Raw genomic sequence first — 13,535 nt, 5'->3', positions numbered from 1 at the left:
GGGGTGGGGGGGGGGGCGGCTTTAGAGAAGCATGAGAAGCAAGGGGCTGGAAGAAGGTGAGATGCTCGGAGAGGAGTAAATGCCAGAGGAGTGAGGATTAGGCCAAGGTGAGATTTATGATAGCGATCACGCTGCAATGATCTTGATGGGACAGTTGGGGCAATTAATGGAGGATATAGCCAGGCATGGAGGCTTCATTAGGTGAAATATGTCATGGCTCCTCGGTCTATAAGACCATAAGATATAGGAACAGAAGTTGGCCATTTGGACCATCAAGTCTGCCCTGCCATTCAGTTAAGGCTGAAAAGATTCTCAACCCCATTCTCCTGCCTTTTCCCTATAACCTCTGATCCTCTTACCAATCAAAAACCTATCTACCTCTGTCTCAATGGAGGATATAGCCACCATACTCAATGACCTGGCCTCTACAGCCTTCTGTGGTAATGAACTCCATAGATTCACCACCAAGTCAGGTGTGTGTGTGTGGTTTCATCAACTTAGTGGGGTTTCATTAACTAATGGGGTTTTGTTATGTTGTGGGATCTTATTAACTAGTTGGATGATGTTAACCTGTGGAGATAGTTGTGGTGTGGGATTTCACTCATACAGTATATTAACTTGTAGCCTTTTGTTAAGATATGGAGAAAGTTTTGTTGGGGTTCCATTCAGTGGTTGCTTTGAATTTAGTTCTTTTTTAATGTTTGTTCAATTGTTGGGTTTTAAATAACATTGCCTGTGAAATTTGTTAATCCTGGAATTAGTTAAGCAGTGGGTTTTATTGAGTAGCACGTTTTGGTTTAAAGCAATTTTTCTCCCTTCCACTTGAAGGATTTGGAACAATCTTCCTTGGTGTCAGCCCGAATGAAGGGAGGTGGGAAAGTGGAAGCTGGCAATGGGAATGATGCTCCATTGAACCCTGTGAAATCCATGGAAATCCCTGGAACACATCAAGGTTAGTATCCGTGGGCTTTACTTTTGGGAACAGTTTTTTGTGATCCATTCAGTTCATCACGATCGAGGTTGAGCAATGATTTTGTCTGTAAATAGGTCTAACTCACACTGGTGCTGACCTGACATCAGTCAATCCCATTACATTCCATTAGGACAAAGGGAGGAAACGAAAAAGACCCAAAGTTCTTTATTTGAGGACCCACAGGCACTTCAAAGAAAATGACCCCCATTCGCATGCTGATTCTCAGACCCATTCTCAGAAGCATTCCCATTCCCAGACCCACTTCTATTCCCAGGCCCATTCCCAGTTGTTAAGAACACCTGGATAAAAAGCGGGGTGGGGGGGGGGAACAAGAAAATATGAAATGATTTCTCAACTCTATGGAATGAGAAATTGTTGTTACTGCAACTTAATTGATACTTATGTACTTAATGTTTCTCCCCAGGCTATGACCCTTCTTCCCAGTTGAATGCCCAGCAGCAAGATTTCATAAACCAGCAAGCCTACCTCCTGGTGAGTTCTGGTGACAACACTGAGTGATTTATAAAGAATGCAGAGAGGGGAGGGAAAGATGTTTAGTGGTGACATCATGCTGGAGATGTCGGAATGAATGAAGGATGATCTGTTGAAAATGGAAACTAGTGGAGTGACAAGTGAGGACAAGGGGAACAATGTTGTGGTTCTGGAAGAGAGGGAAAGGGCAGGAAATGGGACAGACATGATCAAGGGCTAGGCTAACCATAGTGTGGAGGATTCCTTGGTTGAGGAGAAAAAGGAGAACATGTCAGAAGCAATGTTTTGGAAAGTTTTATTATCAGAACAGATGTGACAAAGATTGAGAAACTGGGAGAATGGAATGGAGTCCTTCAGGGAAGCAGAGTGTGAGGAAGTAGATGAGGTAAAGTAGCTATGGGAGTCAGTGAATACTGTAGTTGTTGATAATCTAACCGCAGATATGGAGATAGAAAAACCAAGGAAGGAAAGAGTTCTGGATGGACCAAGTGAAGGTGAAAGAAGGATGGACACTGGAAGCAAAGCCAATGACATTTTTCCAGTTTAGAGTGAGAGCAGGAAATGATGCTGATTCGGTTATCAATGTAGCAGAGAAACAGGTGAGGGAAGGGACCACCACTAAACATGTCTTCCCCACCACTTTCAGAGTTTCCTCTGTGACATCCAGCTCCATGCCTCAATCACCCTCATTACCATCTCTCCTTCTTGCCGTACCTTTCCATGCAAGTGCAGGTGATCTAATACTTACCCTTTCACCTCCTTCCTCCTCACATCCTAAGGCCCCAGACATTTCGAACAGGTGAAACAGTGATTTTCATGGGCATCTTTCAATATAGTATCCTGTATTCACTGTTCACAGTGTGGTCTGCCCAACACCGAGGAGATCAAATACAGATCTTACGGTTGCTTAGCAGAACACCTCAGTCTGCAAACGCTTCAGGTCATCTGTCATTTTCAGTCTCCACTTCAGTCTCACACCGATCTCTCCTTTCTTGGCCTCATCACTGTTCCAATGAAATTCAACTTAAATTCAAGGAACAGCATATCATCTTGTTATTCATCACTCTGCAGCCTTCTGGACTCAATAATTCGATCAGAATTTCTATCCCCATTTTGCTTCTATTTTCTTTGTGGTTGCAGTTTTAATCTACTTTTCCCCTTGTTCAGTTGCTTATTGCTCTGCTATTCGCATCTCCTCTAGACAAATCCATGGTTTTTTTACTTGCTCCATCGCCACCCACCTGCACCAACTCCATCATCATTTAATCTCTCATATCTTCCATCCTGTCTCAGACCTTCTCTTTTGTTGTTTTTCTGCCTTTCCCCGCTTTCATTTGCTTAAAGTCTATTATATTTCTAATTTATCCAGTTTCTATGAAAGGTCATCGACCTGAAATATCTGTTCTGTCTCCAAAGATGCTGTCTGACCTGCTGATGACTCAAAATAACTCAATTCAAAGCAACCACTGAATGAAACCCCAACAAAACTTTCTCCATATCTTAACAAAAGGCCACGAGTTAATAAAACCTCAAAGAATAACTAACCATCCCCACAGTTTAATAAACTGTATGACTGAAATCCCACACCATAACCATCTCTACAGAGTAACATCACCCAACTAGTTAATAAGGTCTCAGAACATAACAAAACCCATCAGTTAATGAAACCCCACTAAGCATTCCAGCATTTTCCCTGAATTTAACATGGTCAGTATCTGACGTTGATAACAGATGATCATATTTTTCAGCCCTAACCAAATGCTATCTTTGGGAATTAAGTAGTCTGTGTTTCCTCTTGTTTCCACGGATAGGCCCAGCAAATGACCATGCAGGCCATGGCCCTCCAACAGCAAATGACAAGTGCCAGCCAAGCAGACACCAGCCTCAACTATGACTCCAACGCTGCCATGAGAGCCACCAACAGCACCCAAAGCGCACCTATCACAGCACCCAAATCAAAAGTGGCCTTCCCTCGTCAGGTGAGTGCAGTTATACCTGAGAAATTTACAGCGTGTCTTGGGGCTGATTAGTCTGCTGCTGGGTGGATATTTCACACCACTGGCCTGAGGAAATCAATAATGAGTCAGGATTACAGAGATTTCACCATGGTCTGATTTAGAAACTTCTAGAACCATTGTAGTAGCAGCCATCCATTTCCAGATGTCCTTCTCATAATGTCCCTGCCTCTCCTTGTAGCAATGTAATATGCTAACCAATACCCAATCTACAGTGTGCAATTATTAACAGACCAGCACATCAATATCTGTCACATTCTTAACGTGCAGAGCAGTTTTGTTTCCATTAAGGAGGGAGTTATGATTATGAACTAGAATGGTTCACTAAATTTGGTACCCTGTGTTTTCATAAAGCGCTCCCAGTTCAGCTTTAGAAAGATCTACTTTCCTTAGAAATGTAGCTTTGTCCTAATCTCTAACAGCCTCCACCTGACTTCTGTGATACTTCCAACTCATACACTGCACTGTCTTTGAAGCATGACAGTCCTTGTTTAAAACCAAACAGCTTGGTGTCATGAGGTCAAGCTCACAAGAAACCTGATGCAGTTCTTGAAACCTTGTATTATTGGCCCAACCCCAGACTGACACAGATATTCACCAACTGTAAAAATATTGCCTGTTTCCAGAGCTTCAGGAAAGTGTACAAGGGTAGAGGAGGATGAAGGAGGATGTAAGAGAGTGTGGGGAGATGTAGGAGGATTTTGGAAGATGTAAGAGGGTGTAGAAGTGAGTAGGAGAGTCCACGAGAATGTAGAAGGATATAGGAGGACGAAGGGTGTAGGAGGATGAAGGAGGGCGTAGGTGGATATAAAAGGGTATAGGACTGTAGGAAAGGGAATGGGAGGATTTAGAAGTGTGTAAGTGGGTTTGGGAGTTTGTAAGAAGGTTTGGGGGAGGTTCCTATCTCTTCGTGACCATTTGAGAACTTGGAAGAACTTAATAACATCAAAAGAAAACTTGCCTTTATGTAGCACCTTTCACAACTTCAGGACACCCAACAGATTTCACATAGAAGGACTTCTGAAGTGTAGTCAATGTTGTGCTAGGGAAAAGTGATAGCCAATTAGTACATGTTAAGATCCCACAAAGAGCAATGTGTGATAACAAGCAGATTTTAGTGAAGTTGGGGAAGGGGATATTGGCCAGGACAGAAGGCAGAACACTGCTTTTCTTTGGGTGGGTGGCCATGAGATCTTTTGCATTATCTGAGAATGCAGACATGGTCTCAATTTAACATCTCATCCAAAAGGCAGTGCAGAACTCCCTTAGTACTTCTCCTCTGACATTGTTGTGCTCCTGCTCTTCTGACAGTTCAGGGCTCCGTCAATATTATTCTTCTGGCCAGCATACTGCTTCCTCTATATTGTCCCTCTAACAGTGCAGCCATATCTCAATACTATCCTTTCAATAGTATAGCACTCCCTCATTATTGCCTGCCTCCCTCAATACCACACCTGTAATAGCACAGCACTCCCTTAATATTGCACTAGATTGTCAGCCTGATTATGGACTCTATTCCCTGGAATGAGACTCAAACCCCTAACCTTCTAATTGAGCAGTGACAGTGCTACCCATTGAGCTGTAGCTGTCACACGGAAGGATTGATGTGCTTATTCATCATTTAGATTAGCTCTTGGGATGATATTCACTAGACTGGTGCCTGGAATGAGAGAGTTGGCCTATGAAGAGAGACTGAATACCTTGGGTCTCTATTTTCTGGAGTTTAGAAGGAGAGGTGATCTCATTGAAGTAGCCAAGCTTCTGAAGGGGCTTGAGAGGGTAAACACAAGATTGTTTTTCAAGGCTGGGGAATCTAAAACATGGGCACAGTCTCAGGATAAGGGGTTTACCATTTGGGGCTGAGATCAGGAGATTTCTTCACTCAGAAGTTGTGACTCTCTGAAATTATCTACCACAGAGAGCATTGGATGTTCCAGTGTTGAGTTGGAACATCCAACAGAGGCTGAGTTAGATTTTCAGTCCCTCAGGAAATCAAGGGATATGGGAATCAGGAAGAAAGTGGAGTTAAAGCAAAAATCAGCAATGATTATATTGAATGGTGGAGCAGGCTTGAGGAACCATATTCTCCTGTTCCTGTTTCTTATGTTCTCATTCCAGACCAGACAGACGTTGCAGGAAAAACATTATAACGTCATCTGCTCTGTATGTTTCACAGACTAACACTGCCAACAAAGACCCAGCCCAGCCACTGATCTCCCGCAATGCTGCCAAAGGGAAGCCATCTGTTAACAGACCCGGTAAGTCTTCCTCAGCATGCGTCCTAGAGTGCCGTGTGACACCAGATGATAACTAGCTTGGTTACACTGTACACTGATATAAAGATCAGAAGGGTCAGGTAGCTGTACCTGGGACAGAGAGAGACAACTGTGAGCTGTGTGATAGTGGAGAGGGGAGGGATGTGAGCTGTGTGGTGGTGGGGAGAGGGTGTGAGCTATGTAATGGTGGGGAGGGTGTATGAGATGTGTCATGGTGGGAGAGGGTGTGAGGTATGTAATGGTGGGGAGAGGGTGTGAAATGCTGGGGAAGGACTGTGAACTGTTTAATGGTGGGAGAGGCTGTGTAATGGTATGGAAGGGCAGTGTAATGGTGGGGGGTTGTAATGGCAGGAAGATGCTGTGTAATGTTGGAGGGTTGTAATGATGGGGAGGGGATGTATAATGGTGGGGAGGGGGTGTGTAATGGTGGGCAGGAGGTGTGTAATGGTGGGGAGGGGCAGTGTAATAGTGGGGGTTTGTAATGGTGGGAAGATGCTGTGTAATGGTGAGGGGTTGTAATGGTGGGGAGGGAATGTGTAATGCTGGGAAGGGGATGTATAATAGTGGGGAGGAGTGTGTAATGGTAGGAAGGGGTGTGTAATGGTGGGGAGGGCCTGTGTTATGTTGGGGAGGGGTGTGTAATGGTTGGGAGGGGGTATGTAATGGTGGGAGGTGGTGTGAGCTGGATCTCACCGAGAATGTAAAGAATTTAGGGAGACTAAACACATTTCCTGGGAGGGTTTACTTCCAGCCCCCAATCACTTCGCAGACACCCCTGGTGAGGAAGCCTGTCAGCTGCTTATGTATTTCATACATTGTGCTGGAAGATGGATCCATTTACTCAATAATGGGAATATCCTGCCGCATCTCTTTATATTAATTTCATCAGGAAATTAGCTGAATTCATGCAGGCCTCTGCCTGTCAGACATCAACCATATATCCAGTGTAATTGTATGAATGTAAACCTATTTAACCCCTCAGGCCTCTGCCCTTCTGGCCCTTTTTGCCTAAGATGACCCCGGAGCAGTGCAAACAAGGTGGAGACCTGGCATAAATGCTATTGTGGCCTATTAATTTGCCCCAAGGCATCTTCTGAGCTGGGGACTCAGAAAGGAAAATATTCTGTTGATACCCTTAAACTGGAACAGACCAAAAGTTCATTGAAAAAAATCCAGCTAGTCTCTTTTTGAGTCAATCCCCTTTGTGGGTAATATAGCCCATGGTGCAGCAGAATTGTTCCCAAGCCTCATTCTCCATACAAGGCTAATAGAAAGGGAAGCACAGTGGATCAGATAAATCCTTCCATTATACTCATTCAGTACGAAATAAGATTGGAAATTCACCAGTTGAACCTGAATTACCACAGCACAATTTAATTCCTTGAGGCTGATGTACTGCACCATTCACAGTGTTGGAAATGTGTTACAAGAAATACCACACACAATTGTTGTATTAATTCTTCCCTGGAATACAGGTGCTGCACAAACCCCAAAGCTCAATCTTGCAACACAAGACCCTGTCCGTCACACCACGCTCAATTCAGAGCATTTTCCAGAGCCAACTCACAACATCAAGGATATCATCAAGCAATACGAGCAGCCAGCAACTCAGAAGAAAACTGGGCCAGTCAGGTAAAATTGAGCGTACGGCACCAATTGTGGACTTCCAGACAGCATAGGTGGCAGGATGTGTGTTTGCAACCATGATAACACGGGCGGGCATTACTGCTGGCAACCTGTACCATAGGGGACGAATACTAGCAGAAAGGTTAGGAAGTCTGGGAGACGTTTCCATTGACAGGCTTTACAGAACGAAAAGAACTGGGCAGAAATTTGGAACTCTGCACAGTAGGAACTATGGGATAGTCGTTCGATCATTGGAATTCTGTATAAGGGAACAGGGATTTGATCCTAGACTGACAGAATTCCAAAACACATCTGTAGTTTTCCAGTAGAACACAATGAGTGAAGCTTGACTGATGATTGTAACAAACTCAGCGTGTGGATAAGGTTGAACATTCGTGTTTCCTTGTTGCCAGAAAAGAAGGTGGGAAGATATTCACCAAGAAAATGGACCCTCATGAAGAAGCTATGTTTATCTTGAAAGGACAGAAAATGCCACATGTCCCCCAGGTAACACAACATCGTTAAGGAATAGTTGCAGTCTGAAACTTCATTTTATACGGCTGGTGGCTTTTTGAAATTTAATGCAGACATTAGTGGGCAGATCTTCTGGGGAATGCTCTGTTCAAATTGCAAACTAGAAAAATAGTGGGTGGGAAATCTTGCGAATGGCCATTCTCTGCCAACTTTACTTTCCCATGGAATTTCTAGCGCTCCCACTGAGGGTGTGAACAGAGAGCATGGCTGAAGAATGAGAGGCAGGAGCAGGACTGTCAGCCACTTAACGGCTGGCAGTGGCCAAGTGTTGGACCAGCTCCGGTTGGTCAATCACATGAGGACACATTTAAAAAGGACAACCTTGCTCAGTAAAAGATAGCATTCTGCTACCTAAGGGCCACATGGCAGTTGTGGGCGACTTACTTTAAAGAATGGCAATGACTGGTAACTCCAATGATTAGAGCAAGTCAGAAGGAAATCACTGTCCTTCTTAATGGTTTTTGTTTTCTGTCTGTTTCTAGTTTCTTTTTAAGCCAATCATGAGCGATCTTTGAGATATGATGCAGAAATGTGATAAGAGATTTTTATATGACTAGATCAGAGCCTCAAGAATCATAGAGCTATAGGGATATACAGCACAGGAACTGGCCCTTCAGCCCAACTCATCCATGCCTACCAAGTTTCCTAAATTGAACTAGCCCCATTTGCCTGCATTTGTCCCTATCCCTCTAAACCTTTCCCATCCATCTACCTGTCCAAATGTATTTTAAATGTTTTCAGGAGCATTTGCAGTCCATGTCTATTAGGAATGGTGGAAAGGAGTTAGATCGCAAAATTCATGGACACCTGTTTGGGAAAGAACCATTATTCATCTCGAGTGTGGCTCCTAATACCGTTGCGGTGTGAGCAGGAGTTTCCTCAATCCCAGCCTGGAATCCACCGGGTGGCTGTTGCACTAAGAGACAGGCATAGCAGCCCACCTGGGGATACCAGTTTTCACCTTAACTCTGAAAGGAACTCTGCAAGTTCAGTGGGGAATTGATGAAACAAGGACTGTCCCACAGGGGCTGCAGCAGTCCAAGAAGGCAGCTCATCACCACCTTCTCAAGGGTAATTAGGAATGGGCAATAAATGCTGACTAGCCAATGATGCACACATCTCGTAAATGAGTAATAACAAAATAGGGCAATTGTTGGTGTTAGGCTTCCAGCAGAACAAATGGTTGGACTATACTGCCCTCCCCAGCCTAATCCTTCCTACTCTTCCCACACCACTGCCTCTCCCCTACAGCCCCACTAACAGGCCAGGTACATGTTAGAGTGTAACAGTGGCCTGACAGGAGAAGGTTGAACAGAATGAGGGCCCACATACTTTGAGTAACAGCTCTAGGTGGGGAATTGGGGAAAATGGAATTGGAAAAAGATGCTTTCTTATTGTTTCTATTTTGCTGAAACAGAAACCAGCGTTTCCTGCACCGTCACAGGAAAAGAGTTCCAAAGAAACCGTTGCCATGGTGAAGCCTGTCAGTGGCGTGACCCCAAGGAGCAGCACCCGACCTGTGCCAGCTGTTTCTGCCAGGCACCCTGTGTTCTCGGGAGGTCAGTGTCAGGCTACAGCTCCATTCACATTAGATAAAGTCATCATGAATCCTGATCCCCTGCAGTTCAGAATGACACAGCCCCTGATTATACACACAGAGCATGTTGCGTGACACTAAACCTTACAGTGAAGGATGGGCCAGTAGTAGAAATCAGTCAGTGGATAATACTGAGCCAATTCCTATTCTGTTCAGTTTCCAATCAGGTGGCCCTCAGCTCACTAGTTAAAAGATATGAAGTGTTAACCAAGAATTCAGTGAATTGTGATGTTTCTTCCTTTGTTAAAGATATATATTTGTTATGGCACCATCTCTATTAAAAAACTAAAATCTTGTGCAGGGGATGCAGTTGGTAGACTCTAAGCTGTATCTCATCATGCCTGGGTGTCACATTTAAATTATCACCTATACAGATAATTACCATATATATTTTACCTTCCAGTCCTCCCTAGGTTATGCTACAAAGGCAAATATCAAAAGCAAAAACAAAATATAAACATAGAACATAGAACAATACAGCACAGTACAGGCCCTTCGGCCCTCGATGTTGTGCCGAGCTTTGTCCAAAACCAAGATCAAGCTATCCCACTCCTATCATTCTAGTATGCTCCATGTGCCTATCCAATAACTGCTTGGAAGTTCCTAAAGTGTCCGACTCCACTATCAGAGCAGGCAGTCCATTCCACACCCCAACCACTGAGTAAAGAACCTACTTCAGACATCCCTCCTATATCTCCCACCATGAACCATATAGTAATGCCCTCGAGTAAAAGCTACATCCACCCAAGGAAATAGTCTCTGAACGTCCACTTTATCTATTCCCCTCATCATCTTAAAAACCTCTATTAAGTTGCCTCTCATCCTCCTCCGCTCTAAAGAGAAAAGCCCCAGCTCCCTCAACTTTTCCTCATAAGACCTACTCTCCAAACCAGGCAGCATCCTGGTAAATCTCCTCTGCACTCTCTCCAATGCTTCCACATCCTTCTTATAGTGAGTTGATCAGAACTGCACACAATATTCCAAATGCGATCTCACCAAGGTCCTGTACAATTGTAGCATAGCTCCATGGCTCTTAAACTCAAACCCCCTGTTAACAAACGCTAACAGACTATCGGCCTTCTTCACGGTTCTATCCACTTGAGTGGCAACCTTCAGAGATCTGTGGATATGAACCCCGTTGACGTGTGATCTGCATTCAAATTTGTCCTACCAAAATGATTCACCTCACACTTATCAGGGTTAAACTCCATTTGCCATTTTTTGGCCCAGCTCTGCATCCTATCAATGTCTCTTTGCAGCCTACAATAACCCTCCACCTCATCTACTACTCCATCAATCTTGATGTCATCAGCAAATTTACTGACCTACCCTTCAGCCCCCTCCTCCAAGTCATTGATAAAAATCACAAATAGCAGAGGACCCAGCAGTGATCCCTGTGGTACACCGCTGGTAACTGGTCTCCAGTCTGAAAATTTTCTGTCCACCGCCATCTTCTGTCATCTACGAGATAGCCAGTTACTTATTCAATCGGCCAAATTTCCCTCTATGCCACACCTCCTTACTTTCTTCATGAGCTGACCATGGGGAACCTTATCAAACGCCTTAGTAAAATCCATGTATACAACATCAACTGCTCTACCTTCATCGACACACTTAGTTACCTCCTCAAAGAATTTAATCAAATTTGTGAGGCAAGGCTTACCCTTCACGAATCCGTGCTGATTATCCTAGATTAAGCTGCATCTTTCCAAACGGTCATAAATCCTATCCCTCGGACCTTTTCCATATCTTACCAACCACCAAAGTAAGACTAACTGGCCTATAATTACTAGACTCATTCCTATTTCCTTTCTTGAACTAAAGATAAAGATGAGAGTTTCTATAGATACTTAAGTAAGAAAATAAATAACATGGTGAGTATTACAAAGAACAAAGAACAACACAGCTTGGGAAACAGGCCCTTCGGCCCAACGAGCCCGTGCTGCCATCTTAACAATGTATTTTTCCTACACCTCCCTTGACCTGTGTCTATGCTTATGGTACCCCCATTGGAAACCAGATTCAGGGGAGAATAATTTAGGGACAATTTGTTACACCAATTGATCCTAGAGAAAGTGAGTCTGGGGAATTAAGGGAATATAAGGAGGTGGCAGGTGAATTGAACGGCTATTTTGCATTGACTTTCACTATAGTTGACATTCCAGAAATAGCTGCAAATCAGGAAATGGAAGAGATGGACAAGCTCAGGAAAATTATAATTGCCAGGGAAGTGGTACTGAGCAAAGTGATGGAGCTGCGAGTTGACAAATCCCTAAGCCCTGATGGACTTCATCCAAGGGCCTTGAAAGAAGTGGCTCAGGAGATAGTTGGTGTTTTGCTTTGAATTTTCTAAAATTCCTTCAATTCAGGAATGTTCCATTAATTTGGAAAATAGCAAATATAATTCCTTTATTCAAAAAGGGAGGGAGACATAAGAACATAAGAAATAGGAGCAGGAGTAGGCCACTTAGCCCTTCGAGCCTGCCCCGCCATTCAACAAGATCATGGCTGATCTGAAATGGATTAGTTCCACTTTCCCGCTTTCTCCCCATAACCCTTAATTCCCTTGTCTATCAGAAACCTGATAGACGGCCTAATGATACCATTTTGATTCTAAATGCTGGGCGGACTTGAAACTGGGAGTGTTTCAGATCCAGCTTTTAGACCCCATACGCGCTCTTCCAAATCGCGCTACAGAAACCTGTGAGTGAGGTTAACATGCCTGAAATCCTGCAGTTCAAATTGGCATTTCCAATTGCGCATGCGCAGAAAAAAGAATGATAGAATGGGCTCCCCAGTCACGTCCCAGCTCCTTCCAATGATCTTCCAGTGACTTCTGCAGGATTTCATAATCTACTGTACAGGTGTTTGCCTGGCCCACCATTTATGCACTTATGCACTTTTCAACTGATGAGACCAGTCAGAATGAGCCTTCAGATTTTCAAAAACTGGATTGCCTCAAGTCCAGGGAGTCAAAGGTTACACCCAAGTAGCAATTGAGGTGCCCTCAGAACAATTAGCAATAATCACAAGAGAATCCAATCCATTAATCTTCAGTGGGAGTGTTAACACAGGATGTTAATCATGTACATCTCTGCAAATTATCTGGGAAACTGACATGATGCCTTTGTGCTACACCAGTCAAGTCTCGCACAGATTTTCCAAGCTATAAGCTGGCTCCTTGGAGACGGTATTTATAGTCTGAGGATGTAACGGGACACCTGCGAGGAGCCGTAGCATTGATGCACAGGAAAGGTACAACAGAAGCCACAGGAGTACAGGAGTGGACACTGAGCAAACTAATGGACAGGTGGAGATGCAATTTAGGTGCCTGGACAGATGTAGAAGTGCCCTTTAGTCTGCAGCATCAAGGGTGTTTGGAAAAGTGGTCTGTTCTAACTTGCACGAATACTGCAGGAGAGAACACTGTAAGCTACAGGAGGAGGAAGGTGACAACTGCACTGTACCTTTGGAAGGCAAGCTTGATGTGGTCAGGGTCCCTGTAGCTTCACACTTAGCTGCCAGAAATGCCTCGGGAAGCTTCATATAAGCACAATTCATCTCACCTAAGGATGTGCAGTCTCGTGGTTCACCAGTGCTGAATACAATGCTTATGCTCACTCCACCATCACCATCATCAAACACAGTAACCCCACAGTCAACAATCCTTACATTTCACTGGCTTTCTCTGTTCACTGTCTACTCCTATCATATTTCCCTCAAGGCTGATCAGCGCTTGTCAAGCAAGAAGCAACATTGAAGATGATTAAATGGAGGAGATTTGACATAAAGTTTATGCTGCATAAACATTTATAATGAATTTGACACATTAACACACTTCTAAACATCCAAGTGAAACAACAAAGTTTTGTTGTTCCTATTTCTTCGACATTGTGTTACACTTGCAATTTCAGAGCTTGAGGCAAACTGCTTTATTCTCCTGCTCTGATTACTCAGATGCTTGTGGCCAATGTCCTCTGAGCTTTGGAGCTCATGTGACTGTGTCAAAGATTGCTACCTGT

The 13,535-nt window shown here is 43.9% G+C and overlaps 1 protein-coding gene across 1 annotated transcript in view; it reads left to right on the top strand.

Annotated features, from left to right (window-relative positions):
* Positions 1–13,535, top strand: part of LOC145354721 (unconventional myosin-XV-like) — a 137,893-nt gene that overhangs the window by 70,538 nt on the left and 53,820 nt on the right. Inside the window, exons 33-39 of the mRNA XM_080206175.1 lie at positions 829–952; positions 1,398–1,465; positions 3,277–3,444; positions 5,657–5,738; positions 7,232–7,388; positions 7,796–7,902; positions 11,667–11,843. Coding sequence (XP_080062301.1) covers positions 829–952; positions 1,398–1,465; positions 3,277–3,444; positions 5,657–5,738; positions 7,232–7,388; positions 7,796–7,902; positions 11,667–11,843 — 883 coding nt within the window. The remainder of the gene's footprint in view (positions 1–828; positions 953–1,397; positions 1,466–3,276; positions 3,445–5,656; positions 5,739–7,231; positions 7,389–7,795; positions 7,903–11,666; positions 11,844–13,535) is intronic.

Source organism: Carcharhinus amblyrhynchos, chromosome 18, assembly GCF_965287045.1.
Source record: "Carcharhinus amblyrhynchos chromosome 18, sCarAmb.v2.hapA, whole genome shotgun sequence".
NCBI lineage: Eukaryota > Metazoa > Chordata > Chondrichthyes > Carcharhiniformes > Carcharhinidae > Carcharhinus > Carcharhinus amblyrhynchos.
Note: the sequence above shows the minus strand (reverse complement) of the source record. Positions and strands in the feature narration are given on the sequence as shown.